Below are 27,134 nucleotides of genomic sequence, written 5' to 3'. Positions count from 1 at the left end.
AGTTTGTTATATAATACACTGAATATAAGACTTATATCCCAGAAACATGGGTAAGAAAGTCTCGAGTGTTATTGTGACAGAGACTGTGGTTTCTGTATATAACTATAACCAAAGTGCCATACAAAAGCAAGCAAAGTCTGTGTAGTATTCAGTATTTCAATAAATCATTTCTACGTAATTTAGGTGTCGGTGGGACCAAGGTTACATCTCAGTTCTTCATAGAACACTGTACTCATAATTTCCCATTCCCCCTCGAGTCCTGCCCTCCATTCTCAACATTGCTGTGGATGTCATGGCATCCTACCCCAACTGACCGGGCAGCTAAAATGAAAAGGGCATGTTCCATTCATAAATATCCTCATTATGATTAATTAAATCCCAAAATATAATTGGTAAACTGCCCAAAACATAAGAAAAACCAGTGTAACGTTAACTAAGCAATAGATTACCAAGTATAGAGGGACAATGCACGTCATCAAGGACCAGGCTCAGCGGAATTAAAATATAAATCACTAATTGCCAGACAATATGACCATCAGGGTTGGACCAGACTGGACATCAGTTTGCCAACAGTGCCTCGGGTTCAGCACAGCAGTCACTCTCAATATTTTCAGCATATCCCTCTCCAGTACTTAGCAATGACCTCTGTTCACCTAGCTGTCATTTTGAAAAATAACAGCCAGTCATACCGCGGAAAAGCCAACAGCCCGTTTGGTCCAAAGCCCTCCCGATTCTAGTGGCTCCGTGGACCTTTTTCAGACGCTGAACCGGCGAGCTGGCCCTGGTGTTCACATGTAGCTATCAATGGGTTACAGTGTATAGAACCTGAACGGTATTCACGCTGGCCCAAAAAAAAAGGGCATGTTAAAAAAGCACGCCCAGCAGTCTCAAAACAGCCGGGATTTTTTTAACTCACACTCTCAAGGGAGATCAACGAAACCCTGCCGATTCACACGCTGGGGTCACCTCGCTCTCGATTTGATATGGAAGAACACCAGAGCTACATATCAGCCCGGCAAAAAGCCTCTGTCATGTTCGGAGGATTTTGAAAACATTTCGTAGTGTCTGTCGTCAACGTCACTTAAACAGCGGGAGAGGATTTATAGGAATCATACGGCACTTCGCTTGTACGACTGTCTGCCACAGGCGCCACGGGATTTCAGAGCACAATGATGGTTTAATACCGGGCTGCCACCTCCAGAGCTGTCACCTCCCTTTTAACTGGAAGTGCACAGAGGGCACGGAGAACAAACCGAGGGCACGAGCACAGGTCAAAAAGCCCTCTCTTCAGAAGGCATGCCTGGTGCTGGAGAGAGTTAAAAGCAACACGTTTTATTGACTATGCAGCATTGCAACCCCAGTGAAAATACTGGTCTGAAAGGGACATGGTGTAAAATCTGAAACATGAAGAAAAAATCTTCGAAAAGAACAAGTGCATTATACATGTGCCCTTCACATTTAGTGGGACGAAAGGGGTTTATTTTTCACGTTTCTTGCCATCAACAGCATTATAATGTACCCACATGGTGAGAGCGCTTTTAGAGTACTATAGTGGCTTTTCACCAAGAACGCCTGCAGCTTATAAATATACTGTTGAGTATAAATGAGGATTATCCAGAGTAGCACTTTGGCAGGCTGCATCCCTTTTCTTCGCATCATTGTTCAAATGCACACCACTGACATTGAAGATGGAGCATTTTAACAGCATCGTGAAAGGTGATAGAACACTGAATGACACAACCTGTTAATATCAGCCTGATGCCACATGTTCTTTTTTTGTCACACGGTTTGAGTGAGATGAACCTTGCCGGTTGAAATTATAGTAAATAAAAAATGGTTAAAAATATGTTACTTATCAGTAGTTCCTATACAATAAGTCATTATAATGTCATTTTTGTATATAAAATATAAAAACATCTAATCCAAGAGTTAATGTGACCATTTTTGCTTTATTACATTTCCATTTGACATTTCCCAAATACGACTTGAGAAAATGCTTTAATCTTTTAATTCATTAGAGACTGTATTTTAATTCAGTCTTGGACTTGGAGTCAGTTACTTAAAATAAACTTGTTTAGATTCATCCCTTTCACCAAAAACAAAAACAACTTAAAAACAGGAAATTAATTCACTTTTGTGATTTTTAGTATCAACTGTTCGTGTTTACTGTGTCTGCGTTCAAAAAAAATACACCAAAATTCAAGTCGGGTTTTTGGTTTCTCTCTCTGTCACTTTCAGAGGGAATAATTATCTTTAGCTGAGGCAGTCAACCGGGGTTGAACAGTGGGCACCAGAATGCAATTGCAAATTGGATGTTTAAGCTTCAGAGGCAGCAAGCACCAGGCAGACAGAAGCAGAGGAAAGACAAGGAATGTAGTGTAGAATTCAATGCGTGTACTATAAATACTTTGTGTGAAAAGACTCCAGTGCACAAGTGATTGTCAGGTCTGTTTTTTTTATTTTTTATTTTATGGCATGTTGTCCATCTTTAAAATACACTGAAGATTACTGATATGCAGTTTCTCATCTTTTTTCACGGTACAGTGAGACCCTGATTCCTGTGTAATGACACCGTTATAGGATTACTCTACAATAACAAAATAAAAACACATTAGCTGGCATACTATCCTTATGAAATGCATCATCATGACCACGTTGCAAAAATAAAAGCAAGACAATGCCCATAAAGTCCTTAAAGATGCACAATTCAAAGAGTTGACAATAAAACAACTGATTTAAGTCAAGAATAAAATCAAGTTAAATGCGCTATTACACAGGAATCTGTTAAATATCAAAACAAAATATTAACAGAAATGCTCTTTTCACAAGAGTAGCAAAAGACTTACAATTTATCATAGATATAATAGTAACAGGTGACAAGGCCTAAAATAAACGATAATCTCTTGCCATTCTGTCATAAAAACCTGACAAACACGTGAAATCTCAAGAGATAAGAGTGACAAAGACTCACATTTGTTCCAACAAGACACTGTACAGCTCAGGATGGAGTCAGGGCTAAAAATAGTTGACAGCTTTGAAAATTCTGCAGATCAACATGCCCCCTCCGTAGGAGTTCATGGAAAGCCAAGGCATTATAAAAGGTAATGTAACTCCTTGTACTCAAAGATGGAAATTAAGTCATAGCTTCAGAGAACTTTTAAAAAAACTTACAAAACAAACTAGTAAACAGCCAGAGGAGCATGATGTCCCTGGTCTAATTTTATTAAGCTGATGTCTTTCTCCTAAATGGCATCCACCCACCACATCAATCCAAGGGCAAGTTCAAAAGCCTAATGTCCAAGCTGCACAGCAAAATGACACAATTACAAAAACTACAGTAGAGAATTTACCAGAGCTTCAGTGTTTCTCTGCATTACGTAATTTCTTAAACAGTGAGCACACTGAAAAAAAATCTGGATTTTTGTCACAAACGAAACTTCCAGTCCGCTAATAAAACGCATCTAACTTTTCTTAAGTTTCGGAGTTTTCCATGCTTTAATTTGACGACTGATGATTTGTTCGTGCCTCCTTCAGTTCGCAGTCTTCACCCACATGCTGCCGGTAGTGATTGCAGTCTCATTCCCCTGCAGCATTTGCACATGTATTCCACGGAAAATACAGACTTTAGCTTCAGCTGGTTGGATGATACATATGTACAGGAAATGCTAAAACAGATCGCTAATGGGAATTGGCAAAGTGGTGTGACAAAATACTCTAGCTGTCAAAACACTATCATGTGGTCATGAGGTGTTAAAAAGAGTCCTGGCCTAGCGCATAGCTTAACCCCACGGAAAAGGCAGAATGAAGTCAGTCCACAGAGCAAGGACTGAGTTGGGAGTCAGGCTTGTCATAAAAACTAAATGCTTTAGCACCATAGAATACCACTTGTTGGCAAGCAAAAAGGAAAAAAACCCATAGGCAGCATGTACTGGATATGTACCATCCATTTTTAATCATCTGTTTTTATTTCCAACACAGTGTGAAGGAAATCAGTTAAACTTTGATATGACCTAATGTACAGATTTCTTTGCTTTTCCCCTCATTCTCAGCAAATGGACGAGAAAGCATTTATGACTGAAGCTTCAGTAGGTGCAGATCCTCGTAATTCATCTGTCTCTGATATCGCAGATCAGGCAGGTTCCCTCTTAGGGCAGACGCTAAGTTCTGCCACGATGACTATCCGAGCTAAAGGGAACAAGGTAGGGCCCAGTAGGCGGAGGATGCTGTTGCGGAGGTTGGAGAAGGATTTCTGAGGTTGACATATGCAGAATAGAGCAAAAGCGGCAGGAAAGGTAACAGAGGTTGTGCTCTTGGGACGTTAAAACTTCAGTGGTAGCAGCCGAATGAAATCTCCTACATGTAGCCATCTCTTGTCTCTGGAAAAGGTTTCCAAACCAGACCGTCGACAAGTTGGTGCAATATGACCTCAGATGGTATTAAAAGGGACCCAATGGATTGACGGGTTGAGACTCAGACGCAGGTGCCTTGGTGTGCAGGCGGAAGGGCTTTTCGGGTCTTTAAAGCCTGGGACTTGTCCTTAAAATCTGTTGTTTTCTGCTGTGAAATGTCTGTCAGTGCACTGGCAACAATGAGTCCTGAAGAAGAAGAAAAAGGAAGAAAAACATGTTGGTAGTGGAAAACAGGCAATTTACACAAACTTCTTTGTTCAGTAAAAACACAAATGGATATTGAAGGTACATCTATCACCATATACTGTACGTATAGACAATATACTAAAAAGAAAAAAAAATTACAGATATCAGCTCTGAAAGGAATCATGAAAATCAGATGTGCCGAGTTCAAAACACCGGATGATTGAAATTTCAGTCTCCAGACATTGCAAAGGATTGTTTTTCATGACACAAACTTTTTTTTCGCTTGCTCCAAGACTCTCTGCGTCTGGCTAATAAATGTGGACTTTCACTTACTTACGCTGACTTCAAATTCATACTGCAAAATTGAAACGTCATAACCATAACAAGAAAAATGGATGAAAATGGAAAAAACAGATGAAAATGTACCTGACTGTCCTGGTGGAGGCAAGCCTGAGGGCCCAGAGGGAAGACGCATGAGGACAGTCAACACAGCAGCTTTCCCTCCAGAACACGGCTCCATCGCAACAGGTTTAGGGACACCCTGAGAACAGGAGAGAGAGAGAGAGAGAGAGAAAACAAACAACACTTTTTTTCAAATCACTACAATGAAAGGAAGTCAAAATAAGCTCATGTTCATTGGTTTATTCGGATTTTACAGTAAAATATCGAACTACGAAAAGCTACACTGTGTATCCTGCACAGACCAAAACTAGTCATTTGTGATCAAAGTGATGTTACAGCTACACTTGCAGAGCCTGGACAGTTTTCTATAGTGGCACATGTGATGTTGAATGTTCTTTTTTTGGGACCGGCAGACCAGCGGCCACTGATATTAGCTGCTGGAGCTGCTGCGTTTCAGACGAGACACCCTCCTCCCTGAGACAAATGGTTTGATTGTTCACACGACAAAAACACTTGAGCGTGTCCCTGTCAGACAGTCCACATGTTGAGGCAATGACCAAACCTCGGACTTAATGGCCAAAACTGCTCATTTCAAGCGTGAAAAAACGCGTCATCCTGATAATGAATGGATGAGGGGAAAAAAATTGGGGAATAATAACATGTCTGAATATAAGTGACTTTTTTTCTTTGTGTCTGCCTGAATCTAAAATGGAGATGAAAGAGGCAGCGAAATGGGAGAAAATTGTGGATGCACAAGCAAATGCATTAAAACATGAGAATCGGGAGTGGGACGTATTAGAGAGAATTAACATGTTCCATTGGAATTTGTTGTATATTTCACCCTGTGCAAACAGCAAAAAACAAAACACTGATGCTGACTTGTGTATTCTGAATGAGCATTGACTCTAAAAGCCTTGATATACTGACTGTATGCAGTACGTTATAGGTACCAAAGTTACAGTGAGCGTGTTAGATGCAGATTTGTTTTAGCTGTCAAATGAAAAAAAAAAAAAAACACAGCAAAACATAAAACTCTGATATAAAATAATGTCAAAGTAAAGTTTTTGCAATATGGAGTCCTTTAATCAAAAGTAAGTGCAATCCTGTTTCAGCGTGCTGTGTAATCTCACATGCAACTGCCAATTAAGTTTGCCATTTCAAATGCCACAGTTAACAACCACAGGATGTTTCTTAGGTACTCAGTGAGATTGAGGGTGTTGTCGTATGCATCAGGCTTTAGCGATGTAGTCGTAACCAAAAACCAGGTGAGCACGCTGAAAAAGCCATTTAACACAATGAACCTCACAACACAGACAGAGCGTACGGATGAACATTTAACATTTTAAAAATAAGAAACTTCAAATGTCTTGATCAACTGAAAGAAACAACTGGTATGGCAAGGAATGTGATCATGTACTGTGTCCGTGTATTCTAATCATACTGTTATGGCATTTTTGTCATGCAAGCAGAAAGAACTGGCCATAAGCTTGTCCAGAACCCGTTTGGGATCTTTAGCTTACTGGAATTTAACCTTTCCTTATTTTGACTTTTAGCTGACGGACACTGAAAGAAGGGGACAGTACGAATGGAGGATCTTCTAGGGCAAAGTTGAAAAAGTTCAAAGGGCTAATTAACAAAGGTAGTGCTAATGACTACTTAGCTCAACAAAGAACTAGCTCTGTGGTCAAAGGAGTAAAGGTTTCAACTCATTATATGACACCTTTTGATGTACAAATATGGAAAACTTTGATACATATGCAATTGAAAGTTGACTCTGAGAAGTACTGGATTTGTCCTTCATCAAGAGAGAACCCTCTTTGCAGAATTCAAATAATTTCCTGAGGTTATGAATGCTCTCAACATTCGCTCAGCTTCTTATCCATTTGTCTGAACTATTAATCAGCTGGAACTAATACAGAGGGACAGAAAGATGCGGAGAATAGAGAGCAGGACAAAGGGGAAGAAATAGACCCTTGGTAGACCAAAGTACGTATAGAAAGTATACTAAATGAGGCAGATACAAACTAACTGTTAATCAGTTGTTAAACTGATTTCATCTACCACATCTACATCAGACTGAAATATCTCAACAGCTACTGAACAGCTTGAGATGGAATTTTGTACAGATATTTAGGGTGCCCAGAGGATGAATATTACCGACTTTGGTTATCCCCAGACTTCCTGTAGCGCCACGTGCAGGTCAAAGACTTCACTGATCCTGTGAAATATCTCAACTTACAATGAATGGATTGGCACCAAATCTTGTGACATTCTGTTCACATTAAAGGACCCTTTGCTTCAGCTCGTGTGTGACTGTTGGGTTCTGTTTACACTGGCTTGCTGAACTGTTATTCTGGACGTATTTGTTAATTAACATATCATACGTAAAGTTGATAATATCACCAGTTTAGTTTAAATATAAATGTCGTATTATTACTAGTAACTTTGTGGAAAATAAAGTGTGCTTGCAATGGTGACTTTCAATTACATCACCAACTGACACGACCTTAAAGCATACAATTACACATTGCTTTTTCATCTGTTGTGCATTTTTTGGAACTACACAGAGCTATGCAAGTACTGTCACACCTATGCGGTGATTTTTGCAATGTTAGCATAAATAAAACATTTTTGTTTGTGTGAAAGGCAGTACTAATAGCAAAGTTAAACCACCTCCTTTCTTCTTGCTCTTGAAGTATATCTAAAATGCAGAGGAAAATAAAAAACATTACTAACTCATTCCATTCTATTTCAATCTTAATGTTGCTTTTCCTGTCAAGGCTTTCTAAATCTGGTGTGTCAATTTTTATATCTTCCAAAGAAGGTGTATGCAGCCTGAATTTCAACTATGTATTAATCAGGCGCGACGACTGTGTTATGGTCATTCATAACCATGCAAACATAACTATGCATACACACACATTCAAACACACAGCATATCTCCTTTCCTCTCCCCTTGCTGACAGGCGTCATCCATCATGCTCGCTGTCCGTTAGTGGTTCCATATGTTGAATGCCAGCCATAGTGCATAGAGACATCTGTGACATCGAGGCCTAGGCCTACAGTGTCGGGGCCCGATCTGCTCTCTGTCCAACAGCTGCTGACATCTTGGTCACTAAAGTCCATCTCTTGAGGAATTAAACCAACCAAAAATGGAGGAAATGGGCACAAAGGCTGTTTTAATTTTCCCTCAGACCAGCTGGAACGTCTGCAAAGATTTAGTAAAGAAGAGCTGGTACTAAGTAATGCAGTGAGATCAGTGCTGACAGTACAGTCAGAGAATAAGGTCTGTAAAATGCTTCCATGTGTTGGAAAGGGTGTGAGGGGTAATTCTGGTTTCTGAACAAGCTGCATCAGTCATTAATGTGGTTATGATATTAAAATTTATTCTAAACTCCGTCCCTACCGAACTGACCTGGACTGCATGCTGTTGTTTATGTGCCTTATTATATGCCTACACCATTAATCTAATTTCACCTGTCTGCATTAAGTCAGTGAATGAGTGGGTGTGACTTAAAAGTACAAACAGAGCTGGTGAAACAAATAGGAAACCAGTGATGCTTGCGTGGCATCGGTGTCCTCTTTGACATCAAAAAATACTTCCAAAAGCTAAGTGGTGCCAGATGCTGACCAATTAACCTTTGTTAAAGAGAATTAGGCTCGTATCATACGGTTCTCCTTCAGCTGGTAGCAGAGCATGTGATGGAGCTGTATGTGGTCCAACATATGCATTTGCACATTTGAAACCTTGCAGATTAGATTTTTTTTTCAAGGAATGAGTGCAAAATACAATGACATATTTATAAAGCTGACAAAAGCTACAGAGCGTTATGGCAGAATATGATAATGTGCTTCCATATATAAAAATATGTACTAATATATGAGTTCGAGGCATAGCTCCTCAATGCAAATCCTTTTGACAGCCAGAAGGTTGAAATAGAATAAAACGATTAATACGTGAATTGAATGTCATTTGAGACCATTTCTATGCCACTAGAAGCTACTGAAAAAATTTCACATGTAAATGATTAGCCAAGCAACATTTAATTATGAGCTGCTTGGTGAATGCTAGACTTACTATGATCATATTATGTGTTTTAAACATACACTTAAGCAATGTATTGGGCAGGAAAGTTGATTGCTTGTACCATTGTATACTGAATTTAAAATGTAGTTTATATGTTTTGCTACAGTACATGCCACTGAAAAGCATTATGCATACCAATTTGTGTGAAATTAATTTAGGACACAGCCGTGAAAATTATTTCCACAACATCAAAGTTCTCAGCTGCTTTCCGCAACAATACTTATATAGTAAATTCCTTAAAAGCTGTGCGGATATCCAAGTAAAACTGAAAGTAAAGGTTCACTCTGCATCTTGAAAGGGTCGAGAAACAGAAGGCTGAACATGGTTTTTTTTTTTTCCAGTTATTTCCAGAACAGCTTGGGACGTTTTTCAAAGCATCACTCTCTAGTGGATGCTAAGTCACTACCTTAAAGCACTTTATAAAAAAGAACACTGTCTCTGGTTTTTGTGCAGGAAAGGGAGGACTGGAGCAAATTATTAAGTAACAGGTGGACACAGATGTCCCACTGACAAGTATGTAATTAACAGTTTGCTTAAATCAGGCAAAGTATGCTTTCCAGCGTCATTCAGTTTCAGACTATATCTCACGGCTTTAAAAGTATAACAATAAAGTGCACTTAGAGAACTAAAAAGCATTGTTTTCTCCTTTTTACATTGCTCTTTACATTGCCCTTTACTTTGCCCTTCACAATACCATAATGCACAGAGAGTACCACTCATCGCTACACTAATAGCTCATGTAGTGCCTCTTTGCTGGTTGCTGCAGTGATTTTATTTCTCTCAACAGCAGATGACACAGAGCTGGCCCTGGCTGAGAATACACAGTTGGTCGCCCGATGTCAATTTCAGCATGTAGCTCTCCACATTGCTTTAAACCAAGCTCTTATCCCATGTGGCACTGAGCCCTAGACCGTGCTTATTGCCAGACTTCTTCTGTAGTTTATATGGGAGGTAGTCACATCTTAAGAATAAAGAGGAGTCAGTGCAACTGGACAGTGCAAGATAATTGTTATGCGCAAAAGCATTTAAGCATCCAAGGTAAAAGAACAAATGAAACAAATTTTGAGTGCAAAAACACCATGCAGCATATTCCCAGTAACCAACTCAGGAGGATAAATTAGGCAAAATGAAAACATGTAGTAAAATACAGATGTAGGAAAAAGAACTACAAAAAAATTTTCTAAAAAAAACAAAACAAAACAAAACACCCTGACATGATCATTTTAATACCAGAGCAATCCCTCTTCAGTTCAGTGATGCTTTTCAAAGTAGTGACCATCTTTTCTTTGCTACAAGATTAAAACCACCATAAAGATCTATCGATTAAAAAAAAAAAAAAAAAAAAAACATTTGAAAAATCCATATAAATCTCTAAAAATCTTGGCAACTTGACCTAATTTCACATAAAAGATATTTTTCTCAACATCAATTAGAAGAAATATCTGCAAGTCTGCAGCTCTGATTGCAGACGACAATTCATATAAAGAAGGGGGACATGGGAGGAAAGGGCCATCATTGACAGATTTCTTATGATGTGGGGAGTGGATATAGGCTGTCATATTGTGAGTACAGGACATGAGCTGGTTGAGTACAGAACAATAAGGTCTAATCATGTAGCACCAGAAAACTATGTCATATTCTGTCTGTCGGTAGCTAGTATCAGGTGCCAGTTCAGAGAAGACATAAGGGAGGCTACATGGTCAAATGTTGTTGTGCTTAGATGGTAGGATTTGGGAACAGGACGTTAAAATAATCAAAATGAAAGAAATGTGTGCCAGCCATCAGCATTGGAAGACTCTTGCAAGATGTTAAAGGAATGCAGTTGTCGTTACACTGCAAATTCCTCCCTATTGCATACATAGTCATGAATTTGACAATAGTCTGTGTGTGTGCGCTTAAGCAAGGAAGCAAGCAGGACTCACATCAACCACAGGCTGCAACAGTTCTGTTTGTTCTCCCCTGGCATCCAGTGCAACGGCAACTGAGGCAAATGGACGACTGGCCATCTGCTGACGCTCTCTCATCAGTTGCTGTCAGATCAAACAAAGATGAAAGATGAGCAAAACATTGGATACAGTCTAATTAAAATAAAGGATTTGGGGAAATATGCTCTACTGAATTAATAATACGTAAATACAAACAATGTATTCATTTTTTCATGTAATGTACATCATACATATAAAAAACCCTCAAAACACATTCCATTTCTGATTTTGAATAACGAAGGGAAGTCACTATCATTCAAAGCTTTCCATGGATGCATATAAACACAACAAAAAACTGACTGACAGTGGGTTATTACATGTAATCCAACTCTTTAAAATAAACCCATTATTGCTAGAAATATGTAGTTTCTAGCAATAGTTATAATATAACTAAATTGACTGAGGTTACAGTGTACTATGAGACCTGAGTAGAATACAATGTCATCATTAATCAAAAACCAGCATAAATAAAAACAAAAAACCTCCCACCAATGTCTAAATTAAAAGCAATTATGTAGCCACAATCAGTATTCCAATGATTATAAATGATGATGCGCAGTATATGGCCACAATCTTTGTAGAATTTGTTATACAATACTCGAACTGTAGTGGGATCTTTTGGTTGTTTTGATTGTTGTTTGATAAGGTGCCATGAAACATTCTGTAATATACTACGAGGGGTTTAAGAGCGAGAAAGAATGAAAAATTGACAAAACTGTGTTCATGCGTGGTAATATGCACCCCCAGGGATATTACAGTATGAAGCTCGAAATCAATACCAGATATCAACGAGGAAACACTGAAACACCATCCGTAAACATCCAGGCCCTGAGGACATGGAGAATAATTGTGTAGCCCACATTACTCACCGAGCCCCAACTTTACTTCAGGATTCCCAGTTGTGTTTTCATTATGATTTTAGATAATATAATAGACTTGAAATCCCTCTTTCCATTTCAAATTTTGTATCTGGAATACAAAAATCTTTTATATTTTTTTTTTTCAATATAAAATATTTTGCACATCCCATTCAAATACACGATGGTTCCAAAATATTCCAAATATTTTTTCAATATGATGGACACTACAGTAACATGACAACACTACAAACCATCACCACTACAAACACCACATACATCTTACACTGTAATTTTGTTTCCCTATATATTTCGGTAAACCATCACAGAGAATTTTGCAAACATTCCCTCAACGATGTGCACAGAAATGCTTTGGTTAGGTTGCAGCCTAAGAGAGACACAATTTCTGCAGAAAATAACTTCCCTTGCTCCCCACTAATCAATATTGTAAAAACAACGTGCGCCACACTTTCATCGGCAACGCAGTGTCTGATCAATATCTATACAGGCCGCCATTTTAGCGCCAAGGACATCACTGATTGGCATTGGATTTCTGCTGAGCTTAAGTGTGCTGCATTAAGATCTAATTGTGCTTGACATTACTACACACATCAAGCGGTTGTGATGATCGGCCTCATAACCTGCCAATCCTCTCCACTTCTCTGGAGTTCAATAAATATGGCTCTACATGTGTGAAAACATGTCCCTCAACTGTCTGGTTTCCGTTACATTCAACCTTTGATGTCTGCAAGGGAGTTTTTAAAACAATTGTACATAGAAATGATAACCAAAAATAGTTAACTAATTGACCATTCACTGAACCCATTTTCCAAACAGCAATTGTCAAACCATAGTTTAATATACATAACTAGACATGGCAATCATTTCAAGCTATGGCTTCCTCCACATGCTGAACCGTGTAAGAATGATACTCTAAATTTAAAAGGTATGGAGGGTGGTGTCTCTTTTTAAGCCTTTCCAAAACCAAAAACACAAGAGCAAATGTGTAAAGAATGGCCTTAACGTTGTTTTGCAAATGTTAGCCTGTCTGCTTACTACCTATTGTTCATTATAGCACATCAACTATCCAATAATGTAAGCAAGCAGGCAGACAGGGCTAGGAATGAAATAATCGTCTAATTTTCCTAATCATTCGCCTACTGGCAACAATAATTAAGGGGGTTAGGGCTTAGTGAATGGTCAGTTGTCCAGAAAACATTGAAGCTCAAATATAAGTTAAAATAAATGCTACAATAGTAGGAACTAAAGTTCACTTGAATGAATAAGGCTCAACATAAAAAAAAAAAAAAAACTTAAGTATTCATTTTGCTGCCTAATGATAAAACTCTTAAAGGTCATCCTGCAAAAGACGAAGAAAATCTATAATATTTCAAGTACACTTAGCTGTTTTTAGCACTTTCCAATTATCTCACATTATCCCTTTAATAAAGCTATGTGCCCATTCGGGTCAACTGGATGAGAATGTTGAATTTTCTGGTGGTCTCTTTCCTGAATAGGAATTTGTCCTTGGTTTAGTAATGAACCCTGAGATTTGTGTGTCCAGACCCCCACCCTAACTCCCTCTGAATATAATTAAGTATTCAATAGCCTGGCTATTAATTGGCAAAAATTCAGATGAGGCATGGAGAGGCTGATAGCATTGTACAAACGAACAAGTGAAAAAAACAATTCTGCAAAAGACGCTTTGAATCAACATCTTGGGGTATCGAGGACTCCATCTATGTGACGGCTTTACAAAAAGAGTATATCAAAGCACAGTGCTCATTCTTTCACACTGTTATAGTTCTGTTGAGGGTGTACACAGGAAAATACTAAAAGTGATGGAAATGGTGGAATTCTATTAATATGTCAAGAACCTTTTTTGACACACGTCAAAAACCCTAGATATTTGGCAGCTACCAGTGACTCATTACTAAGACTGGAACAGGCAGTTCTTCAACCAGAGCCTCAATCATCTGTGACTTTTATGTAGAGATTAAATTAATTAATAGACCACACAGGCTCACAAAACAAAAACACAAAACATAATGCTCTCAAATACTGCCAATATGTAATAAACTTTTTATATTAATGCACTCTAACCTGTTTGAAAGCACTTTAAGTGACAAAAACAATAATGAAATTAATTTCATTTTCATTTTCTCAAAATAGGTTCTGTGCTTTTTTTGTGTCTATGAAGCTCATTCTGAAGCATTTCGAACACTCAACCATTACTTTACTGACTACTCTTCAATGTTGTATAGACTTATCGATGGAGAGAGAATGAGAGGAAAGTTCACATCAGGTCTATGTAAGCACCACTATGTTGAATCACTTTGAAAACATTCCCTAGGGGAGGAAAAGGTGAGGGGAAAAAAAAAAAAAACAACAGCCATATGAAATTGAGATTGATCAGCAGATTGATTTTTCTTTTTGTAGCTCAGATTTTTAAACTTTAAATCTGAGGGGCCCATGTCAGATTGTTTCACATCTCTACTATTAAACATCAAACCAGCTGCACCAAACCTATAGATTTGAGCTGCTGGGCCACCAAAGGTCAAAATGAGAAATTTTGCCCTTTTCGAAGAGATAAAAGCAGAACGGAGGGCCTGGTGGGGTTGTTGCAAAATGAGAAAACAGCTCACGGCTTATTACGGCTTCCAACAAAAAAGCTTTAAATCCAACAACATACATCCTAAATGTCAGACAGCAGTAATGTTATTTATCACTTTGCAGAATTCAAGCAACAAAGCATAAAAAGAGAGCAGAAGCAAAGCCAGGGAATGCTAGTACTTTGCTCTGTGGCCAGCACATGCATCTAAAATGTGCTGGGTATACAATCATCAAAGGGCCAGTACAATACCAGAGCGATTTTAGAAATGAATACTAAGTTAATGACAAAAGGCAAGAGTGAACTCTGTAAAACCAATTAACGTTTGTGCATTGACAGACTGATTTTGTCAAGAATACAAGCTGGAGCCATTCACGGTTGTGATAAGGGGTAGGTATGCAGTGCACTGCTTTGCAACTTGATTAATTTGGCAAGTGAGTGCGTGAATTATCTGTCTTGTGAGTACAGCACTTTGTTCCCTTCATTGGATTCAATAAAAGGGTAAGCCTCCCCCCACCCCAAAAGCATATTCTACACCTAAACAGGTCACTTTGTCCTTTTCAAAGATCACTGGCTGTACCTAAAGGCGCTGTCCTGAGAAATAAAAATACATAAATAAAAACATAAGGAAAAGGGAAAGATAAAAGGAAAGATAAAACATTGAATTGCATACTCAGATAGGCAAAAAGTGAAAAATGACTAAATGTTTCTGCAAGCAGTTTCACTTTTTTGGCAATATAGTTTTACATTCTGCATTCTTTCTACACACATACTGTGATTAATGGACTGAAGATCACTAAATGAAGATAACCAGTCTAGTAAACTGCCACTGCATACAGTGCCACTTTGATATAATGTTGGTGTGGTCGAGAGGTTCTGTGTAGGCTGAAGTACCAAGAACTCATTAGAGAATTTGAATAATACGTATTACTGTAGTTGTGTTGTCAGATTTCTAAAATTCAGTTTTACTCATTAGGAGGAAAGCTTCGAAGCTTCCAAGGGTATGCTATAACCTGATTTGAACTACTAATCACAGTTACGCTCCATCATCGATAGCTTTAGTTGAAATGATTAGAGTCCAAACTTTAAACTGAACAAGGGACAATCAAGGTGACCAGGGGCATAAGAGTAGGATAATCTTATTATAGCAATCGATGACTGCTGATTGAGCTCTTCAAGGGATGAGCAGAGAGTGAGACTCTGCCAAGTCTGCAGAGGGACATGTGAGAATTATGTGGTTAGTAATGTGTTTCTTTCAGTTTTGTCAATGCAAACATTATATAAAATTAGGCAATCGAGCTGTCTTAGTCAAAATGGGGGTGTTTACAGTGGTGGATAGCCGAGTTTTCTGCAAAAGATCATGCTGCCAGCATATAATAGCATCTTTTACAGAAACTTTAGCCCTGTGTGAAAAAATGCAACCCTCTCCTTCATTTGAATGAAGCCAATCTGGCAACGCAGAAAGGTTACAAAATGTAGAGGGCTCTGGCAAAAAAAAAAAAAAAAAAAAAAAAAGCAATTTATCGATTTATGCAAGACCGCAATGCAACATGATCCGGAAGCATCTGTTGCACTGGCCAATCAAATACCTGCAAACACGCAATCACAATAAATAACATTGTAACGTTAACTGTGTATTTCTGCTTATTACCTCATGACTGTCACAACAAAAAGTTATAATGACTGTCGCCAGACTGTCTTTGTAAAATCCTGGTCTTTGCTAGGGAGTCTTTTGGCATCTGATAAGCTCTCAAGCTCGTGGATCTATTACTCAAACTGCTAAAAATGCTAACAAGCTGGTGTTAAGCAGGTAAAATGTTTACCATGCTAAGCATCTAAGTTTAATGTGTTATTTATTAGGATACATCACCTGAGAACCATGAAATTTCATGGCGATAAATCTAGTAGATGTTGAAATATTTCACAAGAAAACAGCAATTTCTGACCTGTTAGTTGCGCTAGAGGAAAAGTCAGAGAATCATCAAAGTCAGTAGGATTCATCCTCTGGTAACCATGAATGTCTGAAAAAAATATCATGGCAATCCGTCCAACAGATGTTTGGATATTTCAATCTGGACCAAAGTGGTGGTCCAACTGACTGACATTTCCATCCCTAGAGCCATGCTGCCAGGAACCAAACTACATCACTGACACACCATTATAGGCAACACAACACAGCCCTTCTTCTTAGCCTTTACATCCATCACTATCTCGTCCTCAGCTGACAAAGCAGGCAGGTTTAAGTCATCAATTACAAGCTGGCAATAGCTATTACCAGCATCATTGGCCAGGACAACTTCTATGGGCTGAAGATAGCTTTTAATAAACAGGTGTTAATTAGTTACTTGTGTACTTTGTAAATGGCACGCTTAAACATGCTGAAAAAAAATAATGGTGCTTTTTATGGTAACTGCTGCTATGGTAAATAGTTTTAACTGCTTTTAGAGTGCCAGTAAAACATCATCGCTCTACACAATGGTCAGTACATACCGTGCAAGTGTGTATGAGGTGTGTCTCTGGGTGTGTTTGTATGAGCGTGTGAGAGAGATAAAGATGGAGAGAAATAGATACATCCACATGTTTGTGAGTAAAACATCCCTGTGCTGCAGTCTTGTGAAATGTCAGTGCCCCCTCCCTCCTGTTACCCCCACAGGTGGCTTCAAAGAGGTCACCCCTTGTCTTCCTACATGGCATTTCCAGCTGTTGTCTTTTCGTCACTTTGTCCCCCAGTCAGGGTCCAAGTCTCGTCTCCTATCCTCAACTAAAATGTCACAAACAAAACAGCCGCACCTTTGGAAACACGTCCGTTTAACTCCCAACAAAAAAGGAAACCCTTATCCAATTACTGCACTAGTGTGGTAAAAGTTCAGCTTTGTAAGATTAAGTCAATACCAAGAATTAAAAGGAATTCACCACTTTGTGGGTTCTGAGAAACTGTTGGTGATTATTGTTTTATCCTCAATTCACAGCAAATTTCTAAAATTACATACAGACAATGCCTACTGTGTTACATATACTGTAAATACTAATATCAAATGTGTTTCTAGTAAAAATCCTACATCATGCAGAATATAAACACATTGCTTTTTAAATCTACGACAATTCATAAGTACTAAGAAGTACTAACACAGATTTCACACCACAAAGCCAATAAAAAATGTTCAAAAGTTCAATCAGTATCAGACATCCATATGCCACTTGGCTGGATCAGTGTCTCATTATTGTAAGCCTCATTAAGACTCATTCAATCCATGTCCTTATGTCAGATGGGGGCTTCTGAGCATTAGATGGCCCCCAGCCCAAATCTTTCCATCGCTTATTTGGACGAGTCTCATAAGTGCAGGGGCTATTGACAAGCTCTTTCAAATTAAATGGACACAATGTTCAGTGAAGAGCCAATCAGTTCATCAATGAGACAAGAACTGAATCAGTTTATCTAATATCATAAAAGACCTGGTACCGTCTTCACATTAGTTCGTATATGACGGAATTCTTTATACAACATAAAAATATTGTACTTGAATAATTTACGTGGGTAAAATGGCATAAGGCATAAGGCTAAAGCAATAGAAGGCAACAACAACAACATTAGCTTGTAAAACCTGTTACAGGCACAGTAGCTCAAATCTAATAAAATGCTATTTTGAAACTATATATGAGGAGAAAAGAAAGAATATTAATAAATGCTGAGTGTATTTAGGGCAAAATGTGGAAGCAAAATCATGCTGCCCCTCTGTATGTTATGTAGTCTAAATGGGTCAAAGATGTAGAAAACATAAATGAAATACAATTACTGTATTTAATTGAAATAGTGACTTATTTTACATTTTTTTTTTTTTTTTACATATATACATAACAGTTATCATCAGCCAGTCCAGAACAAGTGAAGCTATGGTTTTGTTGACAGCAGCATTATGTATCTAAAGATGAAAATCCACTTTAAAATGGAGACGAATATTCTTAATGTCCAGTATCTCTTGAATAAACAAACAAACAAACATACACACCAAAGCAAAAAGAGTCCTTTATAGGACACGTAAATTATCTTTGGAGCAGCCACTGCTACAGACAGAAGACCTGTTAGTTTTTTAAATAAAGATTGATTAGGTTTGCACCTGTCAGACACTGATAATAGAGCTTATTAAACAAAATTAAGAACAGGATGCAAGTTGGAGGTTTTTTTCAAAGGATTTTTGGATCCCTTTCACCAGCTGAATATTTTACCATTTGTAGTTTAGCTATGTGTTTTAAGAAAATGAAATTATATACTTATAGGTCTTATCCTAAATGGCTAATTATGTTATGATTACATGTAGTGGTAATAGGAGCAAACAGACCTTGCTCAGCAAAAAAAGCTGTAATTGAGTGGAGAGTTAGTAGCAGTAGTTTATATTTGTCGACCTTATAGCTACAAAAACATTCTCAGATATTACTACAGTACAGTAACTAAGTGGTGCATTGGATGCCACCTAATATACATAACGATGTGACTCTGACAGGATATAAAAAAACCAACCTTAACTAGTTCAGTAATAACCTCTACAAATAATTCTACTGAAAGACTACTTGGCAAAGCTAAAGTACCCACAACAGCACTGAAGAACACCCTCTAGGCTGTTACAGCTTTTAGGAAAAGGTTACCAACACACGCTTCTCTTTACAATGTTTCTTCAAAACTAGGGCACCTTAAAATGCCACAGCAGGAACCTTAAGGTATTATTTATCCTAAGGATTATATTCTTTTAAATTGGTGGGGTTCATAAAGGCCATGTATCAAAAGGCTAAATGTCTAAGAAAATCGTCTATAGTATGACAATATTAAAATAAATGATGAACAGGGTGTTCAAAAATCCTGTTTCTCAACAGGGTTCAACTGCATAAGTGAGATATTGGATCAAAATTTCATATCTTAGGCTTCTCAGATAGGAGTTGCTACATGCAAGATTTGATCATTAATCAGTTTGACCATCAAACTTATAAAAAAAATAAAATAAAATGGTAAAGCTGTTTACAAAATAAAATCCCAGTGGATTTGGGATTTAAGGTGGATTCAAATTCAGAAATATGAATACAGTGTGGAATGTAAAGTTCACTTACGGATTGCATCAAGTTTCCAAAACCAAAACTGATAATATCGTGATATTATATGTGCTAAAAAAAATTACACGGCTTGCACTTTCACTCAGCTTTACACTGGAAAGAACACACATAGCAATAAAAATATACTGAATGAATATATATTAACTGTGTGAATAAATGATTCATATATTGCACACACACACACACACACACACACACACACACACACACACACACACACACACACACACACACACACACACACAGACACACACACAGAGACAGAGAGTAGGAATTGATCTGCAGACAAAGCTTTCGTGTCTTTTCACAGACTTAAAAACAGCTTGTAATTTTTTTCCTGCAATGACAAAACTTTTCAGTCACCTGAAATCAAGAGATGGAGGTTTTCATTCCACTATTTATTCATTTTCATCTGGCAGCTGAAGGGCAGTGACAAACAGATGATAGGAATGCCAAGAGCACACAGAAAAAGTGAGCAGAATTTTAATGACATGAGCCCATCTGTCTTTATTAATTTTTATTAACTTTAATTCTTTGGATGGGCATGATTTGAAGTCATGGGAGCTATCATTCTTGTTTACTTTCATATATCAATTAGAGGATATAAAATTCAGATCCTATGATTATCAATGTCATTCCCAAAGGGGAAATTAAATGTGAGAGCTTTATTACTAAACTGCGGGTCAAAAGGCTGGATGTGCACCAAATGAAACTTCCTGCTATTGAGTATCATACAGCATCTACTACAATATAGGATTCACTCTGAAGAGATGGAAAAGATGGCTGCTCTTACAGAAACCAGCAGCCACCCTGAAAAGTTCGAGTTAAGGGCAGTGAGGTGAATTTGCATACATTCTCTGCGCACCTCAATTTTCTACACTGCATCTTTTCCGCCCTCTTCTTTAATTTCTACTGCCAATCATTTCATCTTTCACCCCTTTTCATTCCCATCTTTTCTCAACCCCATCTTTCATACCAGCGCTGAATATTAATGTTTCATTCCATCCCCTTTTCCCAAAGTAATTCACAGTATCTCTTATTTGCTTCCGTCATACCTTTTCCACTGGTACCCTGTGCTTAAATCCACAATTTATCTGACTTATCATCGTAACTGTTAACTATATTCACTGTCTTTCTAATGAAATAAGTTGTCAAATCCTGAGATGTCGTTCTTCATAAAAAGTATTTGCCATTAGCAGATACAAACCATCTATGAACAGTGGTCTAAAAGCTCCTAAGGAACTGAAGTTGTTTACGTAGTGCTGATAGCATCGGCTGATATCTATTTATGTATTATAATACGTTATAGTCCTCAAAAACAGTAGTCCTAGATGACACGGTGAGGTATCTCCACCGTCTCATGATTTAGACGTTTGGTGACGAAAGATATTCTGTAGCAAATTTCTGGCAGTGACAGAAATTTAAGACCCAAATCTCACATGCTACCACCCACGTCGACAAACCAACCAATCAGAACACAACATGAAATGACGTAGAATACACTGGACGGTGCAACATTTCGTAAGTGCTATTTTCTAATAAAGTTTAGAACACACGGTGGTTTAAGTTTGATAATTGTTTCGGAAGAACTGGGGCACCATCATGTTAAGGAAAGCGAGACACTTTTTCTAGAGAGGTTATTGGAAGTGAATTAAACCTTGCAACGGTCAGATGTGCTGCATCTCACATGTAAACAGAACATACAGTATTTTATGGACTTACTTCCCTCCGTCGTGAAGCCCAGCAGGTCTGTTTGATCTTCCAAACCACTGCTGCCACCAGGAGTAGCGACAGAAAGCAACTGGAATGACAGAGAAGAAACGTTATCAAGCAAAGTGACTAACTATTAACTAATCTCAATTACTTAACTACTTTTTTTTTTTTTTTTGCATGCAACAGTAGCTACCGAATATAAACCTGCAGCTAACCCAGCTGAGTTTCGTGTTACCATGTCAAGTAATTCATTATACCCAAAGGAAAACGAGGAAAATGCTTCTTCATGACATCATAATTTCTCATGTAGGAAGAGGAGAAAATATTTAACAACATAAAAAGAAAACCTGGATTCACAACTATTAAGCTGTGATGTTGTATGGTGTAGCCATGACTTTGTATATCTAAAATACAATATTTCCTTTATCTCACATGGGATTGGCTTTTAACCCAGCATTTCTTTAGTATCAATATTTCCATTTTGTGTATTTTTTGCTATACGCTCTTGATATATTAAAATAACTCAATTACTGGCTCCAAACAGGGTGGACTCTCACATTCAAAGTTTCCTTCTAACTTTTTAAAAAAGAGACAAAGCAGGAGAGATGATATGAAGAGGTAGCACACTCATGTCTCAGTAGAATGAATATTGTGGCCGATTACTTCAATTAATAACCCAACAGTAAAATCATTAGTCAAGGGAAATTCAGCAAGGTCCAAGTGCTGCTGGGATAGAAAAATATGACTGATTGAGAGCTTCCACTTCATTATCCTGGTGACAGATGAGGATGTAAAAATTATTATGTGCTAAAGAGACATTCTGCACTTTTTAAGAACATGTCAAAGCAACAAGGGGAAATTGAACAAGTTCATGAAAATAGCTGATGTTTCATCTGTCTGTGTGGGGTATTTATTATCAAAGACAGGACATAGTTATGTTTTAGATATCCATAGTATGTTAAGATAGTTTGCTTTGCATGCATTATTAGTAAATAATATATAATGACAAAATAAAAAGGTCACATATTGGCATCAGTTTATTTTAATTCAATCAATTAAAAAACATAATTTAAACATATTTCTTCACATAACCTTAAATATTAAAAAGAACTTTCCTGAACTAGAATTAAAGGGGGTGAATACTCAGTCATTAACAAGTATTTTATCATTTCCCTTTAATTATTCTCTACTCACTGTATTAGAAGGGAACATGACTCCCCTTCCTGTTGTCCAGGAACAATCCTACTTTGATCTGAAACCCATACTATAATATGACCAATGAGCCCTTGTCTTTTGGGACATGCCACGTTATAAAATGGGAAGTCTGGTCCAATAAGCACAGTTCACCAGAGACACATGACTAGCTCTGATTTCATGGGCCCACTGGTTTGATATTTCAAACTTGAACAGGCTTTCAGTTTGCCTGCCACACCTGCTAGATCCATTGGCCAGGATCTTTGAATAAGGCGATAATGCCTGGGAGGAACGTGATAACTCTTAAAAAATACAGGTTCTCATATATGATTGAGGCAATAAGGAGGTGACAAGGAAAAAAAAAAAAAAAGTAAGAAGCAAAGTGGGATTAAAGTGTTGAGTGACGGGAAACTCCTGTGCTTCTAACATCTCATCATCGCACTTAGAATTTACTTCAGAGATGCAGAAGCTGAGAAACCCTTTTATTGTTTTAGAGGGGGGGCTTGAATGAGATTTCCATGTGGCAGAAGTGACAAAAATCCCTGGATAGATGTCTGGGTTTCATCGAGTGTATTCTCGTACAGTAAAGAAGCTTGAGTCCCCTTTGCTGTTCCCTCTGCTTCTGCTGTTAATAAAAGGAGTTCTGCAATCATTCATGTGGTAGGTAGTGAAGGACGAAAACAAAAAATTTACAAAAAGATGCTCGAGTTTTTTACAAGTAGTTACAGATATGAGATTTTTAGATGGAGTAACAGCAGGTGTGCACATTCACTTTAAAAACATACTAATGAGGAAAACATTAAGGAAGGTATCACAGATTTTAATTAATTTCCTGGGTTTACTGATCTCAGATGAGTCCCACTGTTCTCTATATGGTCCTACATCATTATTATGTTTTTAATTATAAGACAGCCAAATGTGTCCTTTTTTGATAGTGATCACGTCCCACAATGTGTAACTTAAGAAAATTGGTCTTTGACAGAAAGGAAACTGAACTCAACACTGCTTTCTTTTAATGACATGCTCAATTCTGTAATCACATGGCTACAGTTATTACCGGGGAAAACAATCAATAATACCTATAACTGCTTTCTACAGGCTTTTCAGGCTGTGCAAAAATAGAAAACATGTTCCATGAAGCTCTGTAAAAATCATCATTAAGTAGCTATGTAAGAAATAGGAAGACATGTTGACTATTTATTATAAGATTAAATAAAAAAAGAAAAAGAAAATTGCTAAATAGAAGCCTGAACCTCTTTAAAGTATTTAGACTTTTTAAGGTTTCAGTTTTGTATGGTTTCATTCAACCTTCCCTGAAAATTTTATGAATAAAGTCGGTGATAAATAAAGTGTGCATGCATGATTCCTAAAATCTCTTATCCATTCACATAGATGATGCAAACACACAGCGACACTAATTTGCCCATGCATACACTCACAAATATATATATATATATATATATATACACACACACACACACACACACACACACACACACACACACACACACATACATACATACACACAGATACACATACCCACAGTCGTGACTAGAATGAAGCTGATTTTTTTAATTAGTATAAATTAGACCCTGGGGCTCTTCTTTAAGTATAGCGCAGCATCCTAGTAGAGAGTTTGTACAACATCTAATCAGAACGTATGAAACAACCATAATTTAACTAGATTACAATTTAGGCAGCACTGTGCAACTAAATATTATTTCTGAGGTTACTAAGATGAAGAAGCAATGTGGAAATGAGGAAAAACACTCTGTGTCTGAAAGGCTTGTAGTGAGAAAGGTGAACAGATATTTCAATAACTCAAAAGATAAAAACAGAGCTTGTTCCCAGTCATGCCGTCATTTCTTCACCCTCTACCTCTCATACAAGGAGGTCTAGAAACTCTGTGGGGTGATTTGACATTTTGTCATCAGGCTGATTATGTTTCCTGCGGGTTCATCCCTCAAACCACCCACAGACACGCACACACAGCTGCTAGTGACGGCAGCAGGGCCTTTTTCCTGAGTTTATGGGTCAATGAGGACTGGACCACAAGGATGCAGACAAGGACTCTAGAAAAAAAGTATAACCTGCACGACAATGGAAAAAAAAAAAAAAAAAAAAGAACCAAAAACTACAATGCATACCAATGGAAATAGTCAAGGCAGGCAAAAATAAAAAGATGTGTGCAGTGTCATGGAAAGATGGGATTAGTTGCCTTTGGTAAGTATGAGAATTAAATCAATCAAAATTAAATCAAATCTGAGAAAAATGAATTATTAAAGTAAATAGTTTTTTGCAAAAACCATCCAAAAAAACAAAAACTTTGTCCTGTGCCTGTGTCGTGACCCTATACACAATGGTTTCCTGAGCTACAGATGGAAGCAGCTTTCAGACACATTTCAGATAAAATAACCTCTGTCCTTCTCCCCCGAATTCCTGAATTTGGCTATTCAACTGTAATTTGATCAGATGGAGGCAGACGATAACTGATTGTGTGACAGCTTTTCGGGAGAGTTATTGTGGACTGGGCAATGATGGGCAGGTGCCTTGGGCAAAGACTGTCTTCAATTCCACTCCCTGACACCTGCACGGATGATATGTTAGTCCATCAGCTACTCTGGGCAGCACACCTTGCAATGAAATGAAATGAAATGAACCCACATAGATACACAGATACACACAGCACCATAGCTTATGTCGGTGTTAGGTATGAAAATTATTGTTTCCACCACTGACATTGGCTTAATGATTAAAAACAACTCACAGACAAGGAGATAAAAAATGATCCACCACTGATTTGTTCATGTGCCACCTCTCCCAATCTAACAATTCACTGCAGCTTTCCATAAATGCAAGTCTTTTGGCATTGTATATAAAAGATATATAAATATATATAATATTTAGCTCTTTTATATATAATAATTAAAAATTAATTACACAAAACTTAAAAAATCTTACTTAAAATCCAACCTGCAGTCCAAGACACTGTGTTATGGATCAAAGATGCTTACAACAGCATAGCAGGCATGACTACGCTACCTGAAGCTTTGGGAAGCGACTCCTTTCAGAAGGTGTCACAGCCAATCTTTCAATGCCTTTCAAATATGCAAACATCTAACTTAAAGCACAGATTTTGCAATTATACTTACACCCTCTTAATTTACCCAGACCATGCTGTGCTTTTGAGACAACTCAATTGACTCATTTTAAACATTTCAATGAGAGAAGATTTCCATCGCTGCTCTCTGGATGAAAAATCATCAAGAGCCCTCATATCTTGATTGCCCATGCCTTCCCTTTAGATGGTACTTGCAGAGCAATATGCACCTATTAAATGGTTACTTTCAGTTCATTTGCCACTTGATAAAAATAAATCTCTGCCTTAAAGACACAAGAAGCATTTACACGTATTGTGGTTAACAGAACTGGTCCAACAGGCTCAAATAACTCAATATTTCCCGAGAGACGAGAGTGAGAAATGAAGAGGCGGTGGGTCAAATTCTGGATAATGCTTCTTGACTGCTTACCACTTAGGAAAGGTAAAACAAATTACTAAAAGTGTATTTCTCAGTTGTATAAATATTTTACTCACTCACCTGAAAAATGTCACAAAGAACTGGACAAGGTCCATGATACTGTTGTGTTGGGAGAAGGCAATCTATTTGAGAGAAAGAAGAGAATGACTTACAACCAGACAAATACCATGGAAGCAGTATTGAAAACTAACGTAAATTTAGCAAAATGTTGCAGCCAAAATGATATGAACGTGGGTATAAATCACCAAACTTTAGGAAAAATAAAGTGACACTTTTACATCATTCTCAGTCAGTCCAATTTTTTGTAAACCTGAACTGTATTTATAAAATCTTTTCATTAAATAAAAAAATCTGCTATTAAAAATCAATTAATTTCAGGGGGGAAAACACTCAGCTCAGTGACAGGTCAAGTCTGCATAAGAGCCAAGTGGACCTGCGAAAAACGTCACTGGCAAGATTCTCTGAAGCATCTTCCATTAGAGCTTCCGTTTGAATATAGTCTCGAAATGGAAGGGTTGAAACGTGGCAGAAAGATTTCTGCTGGTAGACAGCACACAAGTAAAACAGAAATAATTTGGATAACTGAAAAATTGTTGTCTGAAAAAAAATATCTGGATAGCTTTAGTGAGATGTATTAGCGGACCCAAGTGTATCTTTCTTATTCTAAACCAAAGACAGGCTCTTCTATATAAACCTGAAGCCAGAGATAAAAAAAAATAATAAATGATTCCTTTAGATATTTAATATGTTCTTTTATATAGCTCCAGTTGCAAAGATAAAACAGTGGCTAGAATCAAAATTTCACAATCCAATATAATTCAAAAATCTATACATTGCGCTTCAGTGGGAAGGGACCACAGGTTAACTAATCTGTTGTCGAGGTGAATAAAATATAGAGTATCTCTTAGGTATGTAGCTGATTTATGTCTAAAAGGCAACATGGCCAGTGAATAATGGTTAAGAAATATGTTTTATCTTCATTAAAAGAGGGATTACACACACCCCTGGCAGCTCAATCATATCTGATAGGTCACATCATAGTGACATGTCA

At 37.6% G+C, this 27,134-nt stretch overlaps 1 protein-coding gene across 1 annotated transcript in view; it reads right to left on the bottom strand.

Annotated features, from left to right (window-relative positions):
* Nucleotides 1–2,448: 2,448 nt before the first annotated feature.
* The window catches only part of atrnl1b (attractin-like 1b), a 68,984-nt gene continuing 44,298 nt past the window's right edge, over nucleotides 2,449–27,134 (bottom strand). Inside the window, exons 25-29 of the mRNA XM_040135136.1 lie at nucleotides 26,144–26,205; nucleotides 21,360–21,438; nucleotides 11,007–11,114; nucleotides 5,022–5,136; nucleotides 2,449–4,595 (exon numbers count right to left, since the gene is read on the bottom strand). Of these exons, the coding sequence (XP_039991070.1) occupies nucleotides 4,471–4,595; nucleotides 5,022–5,136; nucleotides 11,007–11,114; nucleotides 21,360–21,438; nucleotides 26,144–26,205 (489 nt within the window). The 3' untranslated portion in view covers nucleotides 2,449–4,470. The remainder of the gene's footprint in view (nucleotides 4,596–5,021; nucleotides 5,137–11,006; nucleotides 11,115–21,359; nucleotides 21,439–26,143; nucleotides 26,206–27,134) is intronic.

This window comes from Xiphias gladius, chromosome 9, assembly GCF_016859285.1.
Source record: "Xiphias gladius isolate SHS-SW01 ecotype Sanya breed wild chromosome 9, ASM1685928v1, whole genome shotgun sequence".
NCBI classification, from domain to species: domain Eukaryota; kingdom Metazoa; phylum Chordata; class Actinopteri; order Istiophoriformes; family Xiphiidae; genus Xiphias; species Xiphias gladius.
This window is presented reverse-complemented; position numbering and strand designations above follow the sequence as displayed.